The 22,524-nt window shown below is 48.2% G+C and overlaps 1 protein-coding gene across 4 annotated transcripts in view; it reads right to left on the reverse strand.

The window, feature by feature from the left end:
- SH2D3C (SH2 domain containing 3C) overlaps positions 1–22,524 on the reverse strand; it is a 43,049-nt gene continuing 20,525 nt past the window's right edge. For 3 of the 4 annotated variants that reach the window (XM_072632507.1, XM_072632506.1, XM_072632508.1), the window contains 10 exons: positions 16,173–16,212; positions 11,682–11,810; positions 10,192–10,640; positions 8,559–8,683; positions 5,599–6,167; positions 5,014–5,129; positions 4,371–4,542; positions 2,924–3,035; positions 1,933–2,139; positions 1–841 (listed from right to left, as the gene is read on the reverse strand). In XM_072632507.1, coding sequence (XP_072488608.1) covers positions 666–841; positions 1,933–2,139; positions 2,924–3,035; positions 4,371–4,542; positions 5,014–5,129; positions 5,599–6,167; positions 8,559–8,683; positions 10,192–10,640; positions 11,682–11,810; positions 16,173–16,212 — 2,095 coding nt within the window. In that variant the 3' untranslated portion in view covers positions 1–665. Of the gene's footprint in view, positions 842–1,932; positions 2,140–2,923; positions 3,036–4,370; positions 4,543–5,013; positions 5,130–5,598; positions 6,168–8,558; positions 8,684–10,191; positions 10,641–11,681; positions 11,815–14,338; positions 14,616–16,172; positions 16,213–22,524 lie in introns of those variants that run through there. The other variant, XM_072632509.1, reaches the window with a different exon arrangement.

The following is a 22,524-nucleotide window of genomic DNA, read 5'->3' on the forward strand; positions in this document are numbered from 1 at the left end:
AAGATTCAGAAAGGTTTATTGTATGAAAGAAAGAACACAACATCTGTACATCTATTTACAGACTGAACTGGACTTATTTACAGCAAAACTGAGTCTCTTCCTGGGAGAGGAAGAAGAAAGGGAGGGAAATGGAGACCTAGAGTCAGGAATAAAAGGGACTCCAGTTGAAGTGTAGGGGACCAGGGAGTGGGGAAGAATTGAAGGATAAGTAAGGTATGGAGTGAGAGGGAGGGGCTCTGGGGCCTCCCTCTCAGGAGGCCCACTGAACGCGTAAGGGGAAAAATAGGGGAGTAGGTTGGGAGCAGTGTCGAGGACCATCACAGGTGCTCGGGGAAGCTGGGGAAGACACCAGAGAGAGGCTTAGGAGGTATTCCTTGAACAGTGTCGGTCAGGGGTACTAGGGAGGAAATAAGGGCTGAAGTGGGGGACTGTCCTGGGCACGATACAGCCCTTTCCAAGTCCCAAAGGCTCGAACAACCCCATGTCCCTCAGATGGATGCCTCCAGTGTATGGACAGTATTTGGACAGTCTGGCTGCTTTCTGTATTGCGAGGGTTTTGGTTTGTGTCCAGCCCCAGGCCTGCAGGGGATATCTGCTCCTCCCCCCAAATGCTGCCTGCAGCCATGAGGGTAGGGAGTACTGGGGTGATGGAGAGCACGGGAAGGCTACAGTTCACTGGAACGGACAGCGGGCTCCAGTTTGTGGGAGAGGGCGGTGAGGACCTTGTCAAACTTCTCATAGCGAAGGGCTTGGCTGCTGGCCGCCCCCTGGCTGCCCCAGAGAAGGCGCATTTGAAATTCTGTGCTGAACACTTCCAAAAGCTCTGGGAGGGCTTGGAATCCTGTGGGGAGAAAATCAGGTGAGGTCCAGCCCCCAGAATCTCCTCTTGTCCCCAAGACCCAGGCCTTGGACTGACAGCCTGAAGTCTGGGTGTCTGTTCTCTTGCTCTGCTCAGCTACATCTTACTCATCCCTCAGGGCCCAGCCCAAGTCTTCCTTCTGCTACAAAGCCTTCTATGGTCTCCCCAGCACCTAGAGACAGCTCCCAGGTCTGGACATCTATATCACAGACTCTGCCCCTCACTGTCTTTGAAAGAATGAATGCACCACACTATGTACAAAGCAATTGAGATTATATTTATTTCTTAAATATTTCATATCTGTGCATATCTCTCTCAAACTATGATATAAGCTTCCTGAAGATAGGCATTTTGTCTTATTTATTTAAAAAAATATATCCATTGAGCTCTTATCCTATGCAGAGCAGTCTTTAGGTGCTGGAGAGTTATAAAATCTAGTTAATCATAATCCCTCCCTTAGGGAAGCTTACAGTCTGATGGGAGTATAAGATACAAACACATGTAACCACAATAACACAATATGACATGTTAAGTGTGAGAAAGAAATACAAAGGCAAGTCATTACTGCCTAGAGGGATCAGGGAAGGCTTCTTAGAGGTGGTGGCATTTCATTTGTGTCCTAAAGAATGGGTGGGAATTCAGCTAACTGATATATCTTGCAAAGAGATGAATACTAAGCTCTACATAGTCTATGTTAAATTAAATGAAGAAAAGGGGAAAGAGAGAGAAAGAGAAAGAGAGAGGGGGAGAGAGAGGAGAGAGAGAGGAGAGAGAGAGAGGAGAGAGGGGGAGAGAGAGGAGAGAGAAAAGAGGGGGGAGAGAGAGAGAGAAAGGAAGAGAGAGGGGGGTGGGGGTGGGGGTGGGAAAATAGGATAAAGGAAAAGAGCAAGAGCCAGCAGGAAAGGAGACAGAAAAGAATATGGCCCACAAGTGTCAGCTGCCCCAAAGAGCTCTTCCAATCTATGAGCCTTGATGGTGCTCCTGAGACAGGCTGAGCATCCCCATACTCTGGGGAATTGGCCCAGGGCTGCCTACTCCCTGGGACTCCATCTTCAGGTTTCATTTGGCCTTACCTTGAAGCTTGACCTCAGCATTGGTGTGATACAGGCCCCCATGATGGGCGACAGTGCGGGCGGCCTCCAAGTGCGCAAGGACAACTTCCACACCATGCTCTGTGCTTTCCCAAGGCTCTGGACCTTCTGCGGGTGCAGTGTCACACTCCAGAAGGGTGATGAGGGGTAGCACATGAGGGAAGGTTGTGTTGCTCAGTGGGGGGCTGTCTGTAGTTGGGAATAAACAGATATGAAGCTCAGACTTCCATCCACAGCAGCTTCCTAGTGAATTATATATATATGAGGGTGGGGGAAGGGATGTCAGGGCCATGTTGGATCTGTGCTCCTAAAGGTCCCTCATCTTCCATCCCTGGTACACAAATACCCCTGTCTTCCTCTTCATTTTGGATCAAGTGAACTAAAGAGAGGCCCAGAAAGAGTCACTGAGGGTCAGAGCTGGAAGAGACCTTAGAACATGAAATGTTACAGTCAGAAAGGGACCTTAGAGGTCATCTACAATCAAAGAAACAGACTCAAGCCTGTAGAATGACTTACCCCCAGATCACATAGCCAGTTCATGGCAAAGCTGAGATTAAAACTCAGATCTCTTCAATCCCAAGTCTGTAACTACACTGCAATAGATGGGAGCAGTGGGGGAGCTTCCTTTCCTACACCCTACAAACCTTGATCGAATGGGATAATAATTGCAAAGCACTTAGCACAGTGCCTGAAACAGAGTAAGCACCACATAAATGTTCATTACTATTATTAATTATCTGTACCTAAATAGGCCATCGGTGCCACAGGCTGGGGAAGAGGGAAGACTTAAAGTCACTCCATTTACTAGGCAACCTCCTCTTGGGCCCTGTTGGGTCTTGGTTTGTGCTGGCCCTTCTCTGAGGCCTGCATAGCTCTATGCCTGTCACTGTGCGACAGCTCAGGCCTATTGGAGAGGGAGTGGGGTGCTCACAGAGGGTGGTGGTGGAAGGGGAGGTACCCAGGAGCAGCTTACCTTTGCCCTCATTGAGACTCTTCAGGAAGGGCTTCAACTTCTTCTCATACAGGATAGCTCCTTCTGTGTGCCGCTGCCGCAGAGTCATCCAAGTCTGCTCTAGGCGTGAGATCTGGGTGTAGGGGAAGGGGGGAATGGATACAAGACACAAGGAATTGTACATGAGTCAGAGGAGAGGGAAGGGACAAGGGTCTTTGCTGGCAGCTGCTAGCTCCAGGTGGATTTTTGCTTTCAGGAAACCTAGCATAGGAAACTCTCAATATTTTATCATGATTTTTTTTTTTCCCAATTCAATGAACCATGACTGAGTACCTGTCACTACTTTGGTTCCAGATTTGTGGTTCCACCAGTGGAGGGCAGTTCTTTCATGATACAGGGCCACAACTACTCTGTACCTTATAGTCTGTAGCAGGAACCCTAGACCTGACCAGGTTAAAATGTAACTGGGAAATATTTAGCAAAATAAAAATACATTAGGACATAGCTAATGTTAACATGTGGTTTTCTTAGCCAATACATGGCCCACAGGCATCCTTATGTATGGTTTAGTGGCCTCTGCTTCTACTTGAGTTTGACATTACTCTAGAAAGGTACCTAGGGTATCAAGAGGTTATGTAGCTTCTCCATATCACCCAGTTTTCATATGTTAGAGGTTAGACTCAAACCCAGGTCTTCCTGATTCCAAGGCTCTATCCAGCTATGCCTCTCAAGCCCTTAATATTATGAAATCTAAATTTACAAAATTGATAAATTTGGCAGGAGAAGGATGAGGATGGGTGGGAAAAGGGAGGAAAGTTACTCATCACTTATGTTACAAAAGTGTTTTTCATTTTGATAAGATGTTATTCAAATTTTCTTAAAACAATAAGACTTTCTCTGTGGGGTAAATTATTTGGACTAGGGAACTAACTTCCTTTACCAATCCAGTTCTGCATCTGCTCTTTTTTTAATAGTCTTGGAGAAGCTGCCTGGGGCATTGAGAGGTTATGTGACGTGTCCAAGGATAGGACTTGCCCATGTCAGACAGTAAGACTCGAACCTGACTCTGTCCGTTATGCCAAGCCGCCTCTCTAAAGCTCCTTTCAGTGCATTTAAAATGTTGCTGCTGTTGTTTTGAAACAGACTTAGAGCTGGAACTCCTCTAAATCCAAATCGATCGCTCTTTCCCCTGCTCTATACTGGTCTCATTTGATTTACAGATAGTGTAGAGGAATTGGTCTCCCCCCGATCCTGCAGTGAGATTCCTGGCTAGCTATGTCCTTCTTATGCAATGCAGTCACTCAGCAGCTCCTGCTCTAGGCAAACTGAGGACCCCAGAGTGCTCTGCCCTAAGATTCCCTCACATAGTAATCCAGCCCACTGCAGGGCAGGGAGGGTGGGAGATCTTGGATGTCAGCCATGACCCAAGGGGAGGAAGGGAGAGCGGAAGGGAAAGAAGGGCCTCTACCTGGGCCATGTCCAAGGCACTCATGACTGCAGCAAAGCTGAACATGTTGCCCATAGTTCCTCGGAGCTCTGCTGCCAGCTGGATGGTCTTGTGCAGCAGGGCCGCCCGCTCCTCTGTGGAGCCTGTGCAGCCCAGGATGTCCACAGCCAGCATGATGGACATGGTGTGGAACCTGTCAGAGCATGAGAGGAGGAGGTTAGAGAAGAGGGAGGGGCTGACCAGCTAGGGGTGGGGAGGGCTACTTGGAGGCCAGGACTGAGCTGGGAATAACTGAGATTGGTCAACTGAGTACAAGGGGCGGGGCAAGGGAAACGAGAAACTCAGGATCCTGAATTAGCTAATATAGTTCAAACCCATCATTACTAGATAGAGTGAAAACTAGAGGGGTTTCCTGATTGGCCCAAGGTCACATAAATGGTACCGTGCAGGGATGGAATTCAAACCTGGGGCTCTGGACACTATACTATGGACAATAGTGACCTGTTCCTGACACCTGAAAATACTCTGGCATGTGAATAGTCTCAAAGATCCATCCTCTCTTGGGGAACCTCCATGAAAATGATCTTGGGGAGGCCAGATTCAGGGACTTCCCATGTGAACCCAACCTCTCCTCTCCCCACCAGCCTCTGAGGCCCTTTCTCACCGTTCCAGCAGGTCCAGTCGGAGCTGCCGACCGTGGGGGAGTGTTAGCAGCTCCATGCCCGAGCGGACTCCCATGAGCCCTTGCATCTCCTTGGTAACGCCCAGTATCCTAGCAACCTGCCGGGATGCCCAGAGAGCTGATTAATCTCTTCTCATTGGGGAAGGGGCAGAAGCAAGGGGTCAGGGGAAGAAAAATCATAGAATTATAGAATATGAAAGCTGGAAGGTCATCTAGTCCACCCTCATTTCACAAAGAAGTTACCAGTGATAAAGAGAGTGAAAGGATTTTGCCAAGGTCCCACAACTAGTTAGTGGCTGAGCTGGGGTGTCCCTGTTCAATCACAGGGTCATGGGATTTTAAGCTAGAAGGACCTTAGGGGTTCTCCAATCCAACCCCCTCATTTTATAAATGAATAAGCTAAGGTCCCATATGGTTCAATGACTTGCCTAGGGTTGTACTGGTTGTAAGTAGCAGAACTTGGGGAGGTGGAAGGGGGAGTGGAATAAACCACCTCTCTGAGCAGTCCCCTGGGGGATAGCTGAAAAGCAGTCTCTGCCCCTTTCCTATCCCATTTGAAGCCCGTACCAGACAGTCGACTTTGGTGACATGCCGGGCTAACGTCTTGGCGTCCACTTCAGCAAGCAGTTCTTTCACCTTCTTAAGGATGCTCATCTCCAAGGGTTTGTTGTCCTTGGGAATCAATATTGACTGGAAGGTGGTGGGGTTGAAGGAAGAAGTCATCTCTATGACAGGCAAGATGAAGCCTCCACCCTGGTCCCCTTCATGGGGTCCATTCTCCACTACCCGCCCACCCATCAAGTGCTGTCCTTCTTCTACTTTCAGCCGTTCTACATAGCTCTTGACCCCACAAAGGCGGGTGGGGGGTTCAGGTGCCACACGTTCTCGGCTGCCCCTTATGGATGGCTGCAGCTGGCAGTAGTGTCCAGAGTCCGGGTCGCTATAGCTGTTGAGGGATGGGGATGGCGAGGCCTGGCGGTAGCTATGACAAGGGGTGGGGTGGACACTGTTGCTTGGCTCACTAGGTGGTTTGGTGCCATTTCCTGGGCATAGCTGGGGCTCACTGGAACGGCGGATGACAGGGGAAGCAGGCGTCATGCCAGAGGACGGAATGCCTGGAACATTTACACGGGTCACTATAAGGAGATAAAGGAAAAATTCATAGAATCAGAGGATTTGGGACTGGGAGGTATCTTAGAGATCAATTAGCCTAATCTTATTTTACAGATTAGGAAAATGGTTCACACAGGAAATAAGTAGCAAAGCGAGATTTGAACCCGAGTCCTCTGACTCCAAATCAGTGCTCTTTCCATTACATTATTTACTAAGGCTGAGAACCAGAGATATAGATACTGGGACCTAATACCCTTCCCCTCAGCCTTGGTAAGCTGACTTTGGTTCATCCCCGGGTGAGTCTGCCTCTCTCCCCACCAAGGGTGTGGCCAAGCTAAACATTCTTCCTTGGTCTCTAACACAGAAGAAGGAAGGTAGTGATCCAAGTGACTGAGACCAAGCCTGGCATTACACCCTGAAACCTAGACATTCCGAATATATATATATATAAAACTTTTGAGTTATTAATGGTGTCCCCAACAGACTTAGCAGAACTGAAGACTGCTCAGCAACTTCATGTTGCTTAGTATTTAAAATAAGAATAATTATTTTTAGAGTCTTGTTTAATAATAGTAAATATTAGTTGTTGAGTCATGTAATCTTTAAGAGCGGTTTTGAGAGCTAGGCTTAGTGGATAGGCCTTAGTGTAGCTGACCTAACAGTGAGGAAGACCTGAGTTCAAAACTTGCCTCTAAAACATAACTAGATGTGCGGTCGCGGGGAAGACCCTTGACCTTCTAGCTCCCCAGGCAACTAACTAATCCTTTGAAGACTATAGATTACAGACCACAGCTGGAGTTTTCCTACTGGTAGTTCCCAATTGCAATGAAATCTCAAGCCTGGATAAATAAACTTTCACATATGAGGGTTTTTCAAAAAGGAAGTTTATCTGCTGAATCTCCTTTGCATAAGGCACTGTGTAGTCATCTACAACGAAGTTAGGTGATGAGGTTTTAAAAACAAAAGTGAAGGCTGACCTTGGGGATCAGGAAGATCTGGGTTTACTTAGCTGTGGCCTCTGACCCAGAGTGGCTGCATAGCTCTGTGTCTATTACCTACTCTTTCCTTGCTCTAGACCAGGGGTGGGGAACCTGCAGCCTCGAGGCCATGTGTGGTCCTCCAGGTCCTCAAGTGTGACCCTTTGACTGAATCCAAACTTAAAGGTGAGGATTTCAGGACCTAGAGGGCCAAATGTGGCCTCGAGGCCTCAGGTTCCCTACTCCTGCTCTAGTCAATTAACTCCCTAAGACAAGAAGCTTCCAACAAGCATTGGGAAAAGAAATTGTGCAGGAGGAGCTGCAAACACTGATTAAACCAAGGTTTGGTGCCAAAACAGGCTGCCTCCTTAGACTCTTGGCCCCCAGGCACATGTCCCCCCCCAGGGCTTCGTCTCCCCTTGCTAGACTCTGAAAGCAAACAATCCTTCCCAAGACTTCAGCAAGGAAAGAGTGCATTTTTGAAACTCAAACTTTTCTGAATCGAAAATCGCTCACAGGACCCCCTTTGCCCAGGGACCATGTTTCAAGGAGCAGGGTCCCCTTTAGGGCACACTGAGTCACAGACAATCATGGCAAATAAAAGTGAACAGGCTTGCCACACAGTCTGATAAAAAAATGGTACAATGAAGGACTGATTGTGTGTAATTGGAAATAATAAAAATTAAATAAACATAGAAAATAATTTTAAAAATTGGTAGCAATAATAACAATAGCTGGCATTTATATGGTGCCTGCTATGTGCCAGGCACTGTGTGCTAAGTGATTTATAAATATTTGATCTTCATTATCCTCATTTTACAGTTAAGGAGACAGAGGCAAACAGAGGTCAAGTGACTTGGCCAGGGTCACACAGTTAGTAAGTGTCTGAGGTCATACTTGAATTCCGGTCTTCCTGACTTCAGGTCTGGCTCTCTATCCACCCCAACATGTGGCTGCCTCTAGGAACTTTCTTTTTAGAATACCTCTCTCCTTCCTGTGGGCATCTTGTTTGTTGATTTAAATTACTTCCACTAGAAGTTTGTTGGTTTGGTCAGTGCACGTATCTGTAGTCCTGAGACAGTTTGAAGAATGTCATTTTATTACATCAGCTATTTTAGAGATAGACCCATCTAACCTCTGACCAAAAGATTCACACAGGACTGAGGCAATGATGCCTACACACACACACACAGCCCCATACACACACATACATATACCCCTCCATATACATATACATACATACACACACAGTCCCCTACACACATACATACATCCCCCCCACAATACATGCATACATACACACACTGCCCCATACACACACACACACACACACACACACACACACTGTCTCACACATACACCGATTCACAATCGTGTCCCAGAGACGCTATTGGCAACCAGCATTCCCCTGCCTTGTCCCTTCCTGCAGGGTCATACCAGTGCTATAGGCTGGTGATCCAGGGCTCTCAGAGATGGGAGACATGGGAGAGTGCAGGTCTGGGATCTGGTCCATGCTGAGGGCACAGTTGCGGATGGCATCCCGGTGAGGGGGCAGAGACACACTGTAGAGAAGAGCAGAGAACATCCCCTCAGCTTAGTACCTGGTTCACCCTCCACTATTGGCTATCCCCACTTCTTGTCCCCCTGTCCTGGGCTCCTCCACTACTCTGCCTGACCTTCCCTACCCTGCCTCCGTCTTCTGTTCCCCATCCTCTTAGCCCAGGTTTCCTAACCCTAGAATGTCTTCCCTTCCCCACATCCCACTCCTCTATCCTATGAAGCCTGGACTCATCATTCTGAACAATGGAGTTTTGAGGTCAGGAGGCTGACTTATTCAGGGACCAGTGAAACCAAGAAGCATGTCTGCAGTTGATTCTCTCCTCCCTGGTGGTGAACCCCTATTTAGGATCAGGCTGCAAGGTTTCTCCCTGATCATGTGCCTGATTTTACTCCTCAGAGTGAATCCTAATTGACATAATCCCTTTATCCCTCCCTTTCTTCCCTTTACTTAACCCCTCACCTACCAAACCTCTCTCTCTGAAACTGGCCCAAATAACACAGTTTTTGACCCCTGGGTTTGTGATATCTGGATGACTCTGCTTTTGGTGAACAAAACCAGAGTCCTTTCCAGGGAAGGTACATGGTGAAGAGACCAAATGCACCATCTGTCCCACCTGCTCCAGGGTGGAAAGACCTCACTCCATTCCTTGGAAATGGAGAGAGCAGAGAAGCTGGCAGGGATGATGAAGAAGCTAAAGGGAGGTGGCCCAGCTCTGAGCTCCCTGAGCCCATCAGAGCTTCTATGCTCTCTGGCACCTGGCTACATTATATGCATTGTGGTTCTTGGCACAAGCCTCAGTCTTTGATTCCAGGCCACGAGCCTGGGTCTGCCCACCCAGGATTGATTCAGCCTCAAGCAGCACCAGGCCCTTTCCAACATTCTCAGGCCCCAGATGAAAACAGGTACCTCCTTGCCCAGGGGGCACAGAGAGGAAATGACCCACCAGTGGCTTTCTGGCATCCATGCCATAGGATAAGTTCCAATGGAGTAAGAATTCTGGAGTTCTATAATAAACTATAGTAAGGTCTTTGAGAAGAAATCAAGAAAAATATATCAGGGAAGAAGAAGGGGGTCCTAGGATCCAGATGCCTGGTCCTATCCACAATCACAGTCTTCTAGGAGAAAGCTATGTCAGTGCCCAGTGTCTTGGGCACTGTTATCCCCTTCTTTGGGGGAAATGAGAGTGTGTACAGACTCATGGTGAAGATCCTACTTCCTTCTCCTAGCTCTGCCACCAGGTGATACAGGCTATTGAGAGATCAAGGAAAATCTCATCTTAGCTCAATAATGCCTAGACTCTAGTCTAAACTGCCTAGACTCTAAGCAGACAAGGAACCTCTCCTCCTTCCCTCAAAAGAACAAGGCGGGCACACTGGTGGGTAGCATAGAGCCACTGAACATAGAATGCCAAGGCTGGAAGGGACCTCAGATATCATCAGGTTCAACTGCTACATTTTACAGAGGGAGAAACTGAGAAAAAAAAGAAGTGATTTGCTGCAGGCATCCTACCTGGTGGGGCAGCCCTCGCCCCTGGTTATCTTGTCTGCTGTCAGCCCATCGGTCATGGTGACACTCCTCCTCTTCATGTGGCCTCCCTTCTGGCTGGAGGGGCTGGCGGGGCCCCCAGACTTGCCATGACCAAGCCCATAGCTGGCCTCCAGGTAACGCAGGGGGAAGGTGCGGTTGATGGGACAGTAAATAATGGCTCCACTCTGCTCAGACACAGCCTTGCGGCTTCCCACATAATAGCGGACCAACGCAGGCACATGGTCAAAGCTCTCTTGTTCAAAGAGGTATTGGATATGGGTATAGTTCTCACTGGCCTTCACCATAACCTTGTTGACCTTGAAGTGCAGGGGCTGGTTGTGCCAGCGACAGGTGAGGACGTAGTCACCTAGGCTGGTTAGTGAGTCGCGGATGAGGAAATCACCATTCCGTTGAACCAGGCTCTCTGAGACCTGTGGAGAAATGGATTCAGTACCTGGCACTTAGGAAAAGGGAAGAGAGAGGAGAAAGGCAAAGGTATGTCGATATCAAGACCCAATGTACAAGGGGCCAAGCAAGTTCCCACCATTGTCACCACCTCCTCCACTACCATCACCATTTCTGTTCCTATATCACCAGCATCACTAAATCTTTATCATCATCACCATCCTCATTGTCACTGCTAGCAGTCACTTCCCCACTTATCATGCCTCCTTGTCATTACCCCCATAAACATGACTGTCACTCTTGTTATCCTCATCACCATCATCGCTATCTCTGTTACCACATTTCTGCTGTCCAACGCCATGATTATATCAGTATTACTGCCAGCATTGCTATCACCACCGTCACCACCAGTGTCCATCCCCACTACCAAACAGTATTTGAACACTTCCCTGGAGAGGGCATCCTATATAAGCAGCTGCTTGGTTCCTGCTCACACAAACCTCACTTTTGCATACATGGAAGTTTTCTTCCTACTCTAAGAAATCTACACCAATTATATTATTGAATTATATTTGTCAAGTACACAAGCAAGCTCTGTCTTGTGAGTGGCATATATGCAGTGGGCTGGGCCCAGAGGTAGGGGCAGCAGTTGCAGAAAGTCTAGCTCCGTCCTCTCTCTGGAAGAGGAACCAGAGATTCTTAAGCTTTTGGAAATACTGGATTACTAAGGCCCTCTCTGCCTCTAACTACCATCTAGAAAGCCAATGATACCCAAGTCACAAATAAAACCTTCTGCTTCTACCACTTACTACTTGTGTGCTCATGGGCATTTTCCCTCTCTGGATCCTTTCAGCTCTCCGTCTAAAGTCCTATGAACCTATGACTACAGACTGGGAAAGTACACTGAGCCCCTTGCTTCCACACAACTTTGACAACCACCACAGTCAGACTTCCACCTCTTTCCCTGCATTCAGGCAGATTCAGATGCAAGAACCATTTCTGAATCCCCAGAAGCTGGACTTGTTTGGACATAGGGCGCTGAGAGCTGGAATGTGGGCCCCACTCACCTCTCGGGGAATGCGACCATGGTACCAGGCGTGACTTCGGAGGTCAGTGCTACTCAGTTTGAGCTCCTCTTCCAATTCCTTGTGAAGCTTCTCTGGGGAAGAGTCCAATATGTACTTCTCCTTTGAGAACTGGGAAAAGGAAGACAGGGGGTGTTAGCCACAGATGGGGAGTTCCTCACATCCTCCTATGTGAGCTCTTTGCAAATGGCTTCTCCCATCCCTGGAGGCCCTGAGGCCCAGTGTCTAGAAGGTGATTTCCCCAACTAGAAGGAGAATCCCTTGCGTGTCTCTGGACAGGGCTTTCCCGTCCAGAATGTCACCCTGTGATATAGGCAGGGCAGAAACAAGGACTCACATTTAACAGATGATAAAGCAGAGGCCCAGAGAAAGAAAGGGATTTCCCAAGGTCACATAGAGAGTGAGTGGGAGAACCAGAATTTTTCAAACCCAGAGCTCCTGACTGCAAGCCAAGCCTCTTCCCACTGCACCTATATGCCTTTTCTTTCTCTCTAGTCATTATGATTTGACACCTGATGCCCCATCCTCCCTCCTCCCTCTTTTTCTGCCACAGGTGTGAACTCGACAGGTTATTCTTGGCTCTTCTATCCCCAGTGGGCAGGAGGCTGACAGAATCCTGGAGAGACCCAGGACCTGGGAGAATAGCTGGGGGGGGGGGGAGGGGCAGGAGGGGAGGGAGATGAGGGGTTGCTATTTCCCTTATCAGGATAGGATAGGAAAAAAAGAAGCTGTCCTGACAGTTTGGAGGATGCAAGAGAAATCTGTGCCTTGAAATCTTCCCTGGTACAGCCCTTACCCTGGTCATTGCTTTAAGCAATTCCATTCCAAAATTCAAGCCCCAGAGAGCTAAGGAAGACAATGTGATTTAGTGGAAATGAGTTCTTGACAGAGTCTGTTCTACTGATAGGCTGAATCACCTTATGTCACAGCTCCACTCTGAACCTTAGCTTGTCCCAGCTCTGACATTCTGAGTGAAGAGTTTGAAGGGGGCTAACAGATCCAGTCCATGCACATTAAAGTTGAAAAGATCCCCCTGAAGCTTAGGGTAGGGGGACACCTGAGTCCTTTATCACCTCCTTATCCTTAGGGGTCCTCACATTAAAGCCAGGGGGTTTATACCCCTAGGGTCTAGGGGAGGAGGGGATGCTGGAGGCCTGACTGGATAGATAGAGGAGAGTCCCCGGTGCTGCATCCGCTCTCTGCCCTGTCATTGGCCAGAAATGATCTCACTGCTTCCCAGCTTGCTGACATGTGATTGGTTGAGGCCGCAGGGATGCTGTTGTCAGCTGGATGGGGGCCAGTCATTCATGCAGGGCTCAGGGATGAGCGTGTGTGAGAGAGGGGGAAAGAGGGAAGGGAGAAATTATCAGCTCTCTGTCTCCCTGAAAGAGACTGGAGCCTAAATGGCAAAGTGAGGGGAAGATGGCAAAGCAATGACTGGGGGTGTGTGATTAGTCTCCTTCTGTCTAGCCCCCCCTTTCCACTTGGTTTCTCTTTTAACCCTTCTTGTGCCTCAGTTTCCCAACCCTATGGAAGCCCAACACATCCAAGATTGATGCTCATCCAGGGAGGATGAGGTCTTCCCCCTCCCTTGCCTTCTTGGCTCTTGGTTAACTCTTTCAGTACCAGGATCTAGTCCCATACCTGTACTTGCCAAGCTGGGTTCAGAGATCCCTGCCTCAAATGTGACAGTGTCTACTGGGGAAACAGTCCAAACCCAACCCCTACCCCAGGCAATTCTCCAAAGGGCAGGTAAGTGGTTTGCACTTAAGTACCAGTCCAGTCCCAAGCCCCATAGCTTTTCCTCACCAACCCTCCTGCCCCAGCATGGCCACAGAACAGAAACCAGAGATCAGAGTCTCCTGGATAGTCTCCTGGATACAATAGGAACAATCCCTTTCTTTCCTACTGTACTCCCTTTCCCCAACTTTGAAGGGGCTCAGAGCTCTAGAGTGACTGTGGAGGGGAAGGGGCTGGGGCAGAGCGGAACTCCTTCTGGGCATCAAGGGTCACTTGGCAGGAGACAGTGACCCCATTGCCTCCCTCTGACCCACAGAGCTCTAGTTCTGCAGGATGAGCTGGCACCGGGGGAGGCACAGACCAGTTTCCTGAAACCAGAATTGGAGATGCGGCTCCAGATCCTCCATCCACAGGGAAAGGGGGTGGGGGGAGGCAGAAGGAATGGAGGGTGTTCCCCCTGTCACCCAGAAGTGACAAGGACATTGAGATTGATGATGGGGGTCAGTGAGAGAGCAACACCATCTCCTTTCTGAGGGGGGCAGGTCCCCCCTTTCCTTCACCTTGCGGCAGACCAGCCAGCCCCGCAGTAGGTTCACCCACCCACCCCCTTCTTACACTCCAAGTGGGCAGCACCCATTTGTCTCTTCTGACCCCAAACATGAAGCCAATAAGCAAGAGGGGTCCCCTACCAACCACAAGCCCCCCAACACAGACTAAGAACGACAGGGTCCCTTGCCTACTGCCGCCACTGTCCCCTTATAGGAACAACCCTGAGTTGTCCCCAGCTGCCTCTCTCCCCAGACAACTGGCCCCTGGCCCAGGATATCTCTCCACCTGACCCCCTGAAGCCCTGAGGCAAAGGGAATCCTCTTGCCTTTCTCCCTCGACCCCGGCCCCTCACCTGCACGAAGGAGCCCCGGTAGAAGCAGCATGCCGCAGCTGACAGGGCACTCCACAGGCTGCAGCGCTCCGTCATCGCCCGGCCGCTCTGGGCTCTGGGCCCGGGGGCAGCTGGAGCCCAAGGACTCACTTGGGGTTAGCAAGGTGGTAGGGGGCTAGCGCACTGATAGGGGCTGAGCTGGGCTGGGACCGGGGCTGGGGCCACCAGCAGCCGCTCAGCTTGGGTCTGTGCCTCTTGCTCAATTACCTCATCTCCTTGTTAGGGGAGGAGCAGGGAGGTGGGGGGAGGGAGGGAGGGGCGGGGAGACCCCACCCCCCTAGCCAGCCAGGGTGAGGGGAGGGGGCTATTGTTCCTCCCTCAGCCTGCCTCCAGACTCGCCCCCTCCTCCCTCCCTCTCTTGCATCCCCCTTCCTTTTTCTCCTTCTCCGAGTGCTGGCCAGCTCCATCCCCGGGCTCCTAGACTCTGCAGGAAGAAGGTCTGAGAAAGAAAGGATCAGACCCTAGGAGGGATTACCATGTGGGGAGGGTTGTGGGGAAGCTGACGAGAGAATCCCTCAGAGAGAACTTTATAGTGGGGTCCTGGGGAGAGAACGGGCTCTGTGTTGAGGAGGAGGGGGCGGCACTAAAGATTCCCCTACAGAAACTGGCCCTGAATATCTTATTGAAGGAGTGAGTTCAGAATCAATCGTAATGAATAAAAGAAATCCTATTTGCATTAAAAGAATAAATTAAAGAACTCTTTGATAGGCCTTTAAAACAGAATTTTAGAATATTATAAGCATAGAATTTTGAAATTCCAGAACTAAACAGAGATCACTTAGTAAGCTTCCCTTTTAGTGTGATTTTTATTATTAATAATTATAATAATAATTTTGTTTAAGCTTCCTCTCAGTGCAGTAACCCTTCAATGACAAGTGATATTTGATAGAGGTTACAATGGAAAGAATCTGGAGAATGTGAAAGGATTTGGAGTCAGGCAGTCAGTCAATGAACATTTATTAAGCACCTACTATATTCTAGGCACCCGTGGAGGATACAACAAAAAAAGGACGGTCCCTGCTTTCAAGGAACTCAAAGGATCCAGATTTCATCATCTGCCCTCCTTTAGGCCTCAGTTTCCTCATCTGTAAAAATGATGGGGTTTGACTAGATGACCTCTACAGTTATTTCCAGCTCCAAACCTATGATCCCATTACTTCCAGAACTATGCAATGAGGTGGCCCATATCCACTGCTGGACAGCTCTAGTTATCCTTCTGTCCATTGAGCTGGTCTGCCTCCCTGCAACTTCTGTCTTAGTTTTTGTTCTGCCTTGTGTTTTCTCTCACATATGATGAAGGCATCTCCCCCTTCCAGACTATTACTCATATGATATTTCTTCCAGACTCTTCATCATCCTGTCATCCCTCCTCCCTCAATTCATCTGAAATATAAGGAACAGTTGGCAGGTGGTGAAAGGAACTAACAAGGTGGGAAGTCAGGAGATCTGGGTTCTAATTCTCAGCTCTGAGATTTCATGAGAAGGTCATAAATCTAGAGCCAGAAAGGACCTCAGAGATCAATATATATATATGTATGTATGTATCAGAAAACTGAGGCCCAGGGAACTCAAGGTCACACAGAGAATCTCAGAGTCTGGATTGGACTCTAGGGCTGGTGTTCTTCTCCCTGTTCAATGGTTTTATGTTTTTTCAAGTGTTCTTCCAGGCACCACATTGGAAAAGGGTAACCCACTACTTTAAAACCTACACAACTTCCTCAAGCCCCACCCTACCACCAGCCTCTTCTTCCCTTTCAGTTGATGGAAAAAGAGAAAGACAATGGAGTACTCACCTTCACATAGTCCCCTCCTGACTCCAGACCACTATGGACACTGCAAAGGACAGAGGAAAGTGAGTGCTCCAAACCATCACCACTTGTGCATCCACCCAGACCTCACTGAGCTGTCCCAGTTGGAGGACCCCTCTGAAGCATAGTGCTTGGCACACAGTAGGCACTTAATACATGCTTATTAATTGATTGAAGGATTGGTGGGCAAAGAGAGGGGCTAAGGGTGGTAAGCGCTAAGATATCTCCCTCTGTACCCAGGACTATATTTGGGCTAGAAGATCCTGAATAGATACATTCTGAACCTTTCTCAGTAACCTCTCTTGAAACAGGGGTGTAATGGCACCCAGCTGGGTGTCAAGACATCTAAGTGTTAGCCCTGTCTTTGTGATGATTCTAAATCTCATGATTGTATTCATGTGCTATGTGACCTTGGGCAAGTCTCCATCCTTCTCTGTACCTTAGTCCCCCTTCCCCACGTATAAATTGAGGGAGATGGCCTGGTTCATAACTACATTCCCTCTCTTTTCTATCATTTTATGATTCGTTACCACCCTGCACCATGAGCAGCAGCAGGAAGTCCTTTTCAACCTTTGACCCCAATTCTTCATCTTATGGTTTAGCCAACAACAGTCATCTAAAGTAGACAGAGGAATGTCCTGCATGGTTCCAAATCTCTTGTAGAGGGTATATGATAGGGAGATAGAATGATACATTCCTCTACCACCCCACCCTGTTTTTCCCGGGTGAGGTGGTTCATCCTAGAGTTTCCGGCCATTCAGGTCCGGATATCCTTCCACTTCTGGGAACAGGGAGGGCCTGGGACATTGGGATCGCACAAGTGTTTCCTTTTGCTTTTCCTGCCTAGATTCCTCCCACCTAGAGCCTGGTGGCTCAAGGGCAAAGCCTTGGAGAGTTCAAGAAGGCAGAAGGGCAGGCAGGGCCAAGAAACAGTTGTTGAGTCTGAGGGCCAAGGCTCCATGAGGTAGGAGGCTGTAGAATGGGTCTGAGGCAGGCAGAAGGGCCAGAAGCACTAACACTGAGCTGTGTTCTACAAGCAAACCTGCTTCCAGGCTCAGCTTGGTTACTCACTGGCTTTGAGATAATGAGCAAGTCCCTTTCTCTCACTAGGCCTCAGTTGCCTTCTCTTTAGAAGGGAATGATGGAACTAGATGACCCCAAGGGCTCCTTTTGCTCAAATACTAATCCAGATTAATTCAGTTGCCATATTTTTCACCTGATTCTTCTCCAGCATTATCAAATTCAGTAATAAAAAAAAAAGTTTTTAAAAAAATCAGCTCCATTAATTAAGCATAGCAATTATTTAAAATAGCTAGCTCCATTCATCTATTTTTATATTTTTATTTTGTAGACTCACAAGGTGCTCAATTATCCAATAATAGCAAAGACTGAGATAAATCAGTTCAATTAATTATTTGATTAATCAGCATTAATTACATTAATTGATCACATAAGCCAATCTATTTTGATTATTAATACTTATTAATTCCTTCATTAGCTTAAAGAATTATGCTAATAAGTAGTTTTAATAACCCATTTCCCTCTTTTCCAGAGAGTTCATGGCTTTTCAATCTGATGTTCCTCCTTCAGCTTCTAGAGTGAGATGACTCTCTACATGGATAAGAAAGGGAAAATAGAGGCCTATAGGGGAGATGGAACCAACCCCAATTCCTACCGCAAGTTAGCTGCTAACCTGGGAAGAGGGAGACAAGGAAAAGACAGGATCTTCCTGTCCTGGTCCTCTCTGGACTTATGCCAAAGGGTATCAAGGGGTGGCCACTCCCTGTTCTTGTCCTTAGTCTTTGAGGAAAAGGACCACTAGAGAGTATACCTTAATTTCTTAAGACTCAGGGATGACATCTCAAAAAATGAGTAAAGGGGATAGACCAGATTAGTGTGGCCCTGACTTCCTCTGCAACTCTGTGTTACACTGCGAGGTACTGTGTTGGATAAGGGTGCATGGGGGGGATAATCTTGTGTCCCCAACTATGCCAGGAGCTGTGGGCTTGGCCATAGAAGAGTGTCTCAAGGTGGGACACAAGTAGGTCTGTCACAGCACCAGCCCATCTCTTCCTCATTCTCTCCTGGTGTGTCTGTATCAGTTGTGAGACCTCTGTTTAGAGGTTTAGAGGTTTGTAGGGGACCTTCATAGTTTGGAGGATGACACTGAGAAGTTCAGTCTGACCACCACCAGAGAGACCAGATGTTGACCTCCTCACAGGCCAAGGGAATGGAAGTTCCTTAAGAAGAGGCATGATCGTTGTTGCTGTTTGGTCTTTTTAGTTGCAGCACCGAGTGTCCAGCATATAGAAGATACTTAATCAATGACGTTGATGTTTATTGGTTGATAAAGAGAACGAGAGGAAGCTCAGTTTCCCCACAAGCAGCTGGCTTTCCTGTGAGGTCAGAGAAACACAAAGGGGCAGCATTTTTGTGTTCCTTGCTCAGCACCACCTAGCCTTTTTCTGACCGCCATGACCTTTAGACCTGAATCCTTCCCAGAGAACAGTGACCACTCATAGTGGATGAAGTTGTAGTCGCTACCCATACAGACCCCAGTCTCCCAACACCACAGGAGACCAGGAGAGAATGTCAATAACTAATGCCTCAGTCTGTCTAGCACTCTGAAGTTTGCCAAGCACTTTGGTATCCATTATTCATTTGACCCTCACAAAGATCCCTTGAGGTCAACAGAGCAAGTATTACTCTTCTCACATAATAGATGAGGACAGTGAGATTCAGAGAGGTACCAACTGCATTTTTAAAGCTCTTGGAGGAGAGCCAGATGGGATTTAAAAAATGGCCTGGACTCAGAGCACTAATGACCATAGAATATCGGAGGCCACCCCTACGTAGGCAGGGATGTCCTTCCCTGGTTTTCTATCAGGGGCTGACATGTAAATGTTGGAGTTGGAAAGTATCTTAGAGGTTACCCGCCCGTTTTAAAGATGGGGGAAGTAAGGCCCAGAGATCTGAAGTAATGTTTCCAAGGACACATAAGTGGCAGAGCTGAGGATCAAATAGTAATAACTGGCATTTATTTAGTGCTTTCAAATTTGCAAAGCACTTTACGCAGATGATCACATTTAAACCTCCCAATATCCCTGAAAGGCAGAGAGGTCAAACATGTGCCTACAGGCTACATACGGCTCACAACACTTTCCAGTGTGCCTTAACCAGACTAAAATGTAATTGAGAAATAGTTCACAAAATAAATTAAAGAAACAATAGAACCTCTATAGATAATATTACATTTTAAACTAAGTTATGCTTCTTCAAGGATCCTTATATGTGGATTAATGACCCCTCTTTCTATCTGAGTTTGACACCATCGCAATACAGCATTATATCCCCATTTTATTTACATTTGGGGATACAGAGGCTCAGAGAACGTGTGCCTTGTTAATCTTGTTAATCAGCTTGTTAAGCTGATAAAGTGTGGAGGTAGGGTTTGAACCTAGATTTTCTTGACTCTAAATCTAGCCCTCTACCCATCACTACTCTACATTGTTCTCCTGACTGTCAGGTCAATGCTCCCTCCCTTTATGCAATGGATTAAGATTTCAGGCAGGTCCAATCTCCTGGAGCCTGCATCAATGCCAAATCCCATGGGAGAGGGGAGATGGGTCTGGATGTAGCAGCAGCCAAAGCAGTGTGAGTGTGTGTTGTGAAGGTGTGTGCATGGGGAGGGGTGCAGAATGTAGGGTATCTATCCTACTAGGAATCAGCAGAAAGTTGACCCAAGACTGGGTCCCCTGAGGTTGAGATCCATGTCACTGGCTTAAGTGGTTCTAAGTGGAGACAGGAATATGGGAAGCCTAAATGCCAAGGAATCTGACTCCAGAGTTCTCCAAGCAAGACAACTCCTCCCCACCCCCCAGCCCTAGCTCCGAAGATTCCCACAGTCAAAGCTGTCTGAGGGTCTCAGGGATTGTGAGAAAGCTGAGGAGGCAGCTAAGGCAGGATGCTGGGAGCGGGAGGGCAGCCGGCTGGGGAGGCGGGGAAGGAGGGGTGGCCTTCCAGTTGACAGGCCCCAGCCGTCATACCCCTGAGCCCTGGGCTGGGGTTTGAGGCAAAGAGGGCTGCAGGCTGCCTTCTGGAACATCACCCCCCCCCCCCAAAACTCACAGCCTGGGGACAGGATGCCTGGAAATATACCCTCCTCTTCAATCTCCCCCCACCCCATAGCTGGTAATCGCTAACAGATGCCCTATTACTGACGTCATCCCAAGAGACCAAGAGGGTCAAGACCGTGGGACTCTAGGGGGCTAGGGAATTCTTGGACAGGAGTCAACATTCCAAATAGGATGAGGGAGGGGGAACCAGAGTTCCCCTCATCCCTCTGCCCCCCTCCCCACCCCTCCATCCTCCTGAGGTGAGAGCTATAACTTGGGCTCTGGACCTCTTCCCAGGAGCTGGCTAGGGTCTGACACAACAGACCGGGGAATGAGGAATACCCAGGTTCCATTTACTTTTCCCCCACGACCAATGACCCTGAGCATGGCCCTGCCCTTCTGTATGTCCCCAATCTCACTTTTAGTTCAAGTAGGTCACCCATCATACCCTGGTTCCCAGCCTAGGAGGGACTGTGGGGAGTATATCATGTCATAGACACCTTGGGTGAAGCTCATGGATCCCTTGTCTGAATAATGTTTTTAAATGCATAGAATAAAAGTTGTAAGATTACAAAGAAAATATTGAAATAAAGGTGTTATTTTTTTCCAATCCTAGTTCATAGATGCCCCAAAATCTATCTGTGGATCCTGGTCTAGACCAAGAGTAGGGAACCTGCAGTCTCAAAGTCACATGTGACCCTCTAGGTCCTCAAGTTTGGCTCTTTGACTGACTCTAAACTTCACAGAACAAATCTTATTTATTAAGTTTAGACTCTAGACTATACTTTGAGATCTGTAGTATAATAGAATGATCACTGGATAAGGGTCACAAGTCAAAGGTTCAAGCCCTATTTCTATCAGCGACTTGCTGTATGACCTTGGGTGAGTCACTGCCCTTCTCTGGACCTTGGTTCCCATGTCGCTATGAGAGAGCTTTTCCAGCTAATTTTAGATTTCTAAAATCTAAATGTTCTTCTTAAAGGTGGCCAGTACCTGTTCCTGTTGCCCTTTCTTTTCCTGGGCATCCTCAGCTTTAGTGATTCTTCAAAGAGATGAGCCACAGTCTACTTCTATTTGGGTATTTCCCTCCCTTGTGCCCTGCCCTCTCCTCATAGGGTGACCTCAGCATCGAGTTCCGCTGGGACACTCATGGGGAGGGATAGGGAGGAACTTCTGAAACCCTCACCTCTTCACCTTCCTTCCTCCCCAACCAGGTGCAGCCTAGTCTCAGGGAGGAGGAGGAGGAGGGGGATGCAGAGGGATAAGCCTAGGATGGAGAAGGCTGATGTGAAATGGAAAGAATATTGGATTTGGAGACAGAAGGCGGGTACTACCGCTGACTAAACTCTATGTTTGAACTTGGCCCAGTTCCTTCTCTTTTCTGTGCCTCAGTTTTCCCTTCTTATAGCGAATTGGTCTTGAGCTCTAAGGTCTAAACCCTGTGATCAGCACTAGGGATCTTGACTCAGAGACCAGGCAGGATCTGACTCACCGAACCAGAAGAGATGAATACCTGGGTCCCATTCCCTTGCTCCCTCCTGCCACACCCACACCTGAGTCTAAGACAGCCTTGAGGATCTCAGAACAAGGATATCTACTCTGGGTGAGACTCACTGGATTTTAAAACTTGAAGAGACCTATGAATCATCTAATCTGAACCCTTCATTTTACAGATGACGAAATTAAGGGAAGTGACTTTCCCAAGATCACATAGTGACTTTAGTAGTTCCCTGACTCTTTCTATTATGTGGTAGAAGATGAAGCATGTAAAGATGGTGGGGGTAGGGGTGGGGAGGACTGATTTTGGGTGAGATGCTATCAGAAATGTCAGGGAACCCAGGGTGCCTCTTCATGTTGGGACTCCAGAGACCATGACCCTCAGATCCTATCCTAAGCCCTTCGTCTCCAGCTTTCTGTGCTGTGTAGGTTTCCCCAAGTTCACCAACAGGAAACTAAAGTGAGTCTGCTATTTTCAACACTCTTGGGACCGATATGATCTTGGGGCAAGACTGGAAAGTGGAAGAAATGAGGACTTGGGCAGGGGGCCTGAGAATGGGACTCCCCAGGAGATCTGGACCTGGCCAGTGCTGCAAGGTAGCCCTGCCAATCTCTTGCTGCTCAAAGAAGGGGTGCTCCAAGTTACTTAGATAGAGGCCTCTCCTTTGCAAGGGTGAATGCCTGAGACTCTTCAAGCTAGCAGTGGGTTGTTGCCTCTTAAACAA

The sequence above is a fragment of the Notamacropus eugenii genome, chromosome 1 (assembly GCF_028372415.1).
Source record: "Notamacropus eugenii isolate mMacEug1 chromosome 1, mMacEug1.pri_v2, whole genome shotgun sequence".
Classification (NCBI taxonomy): Eukaryota; Metazoa; Chordata; class Mammalia; order Diprotodontia; family Macropodidae; genus Notamacropus; species Notamacropus eugenii.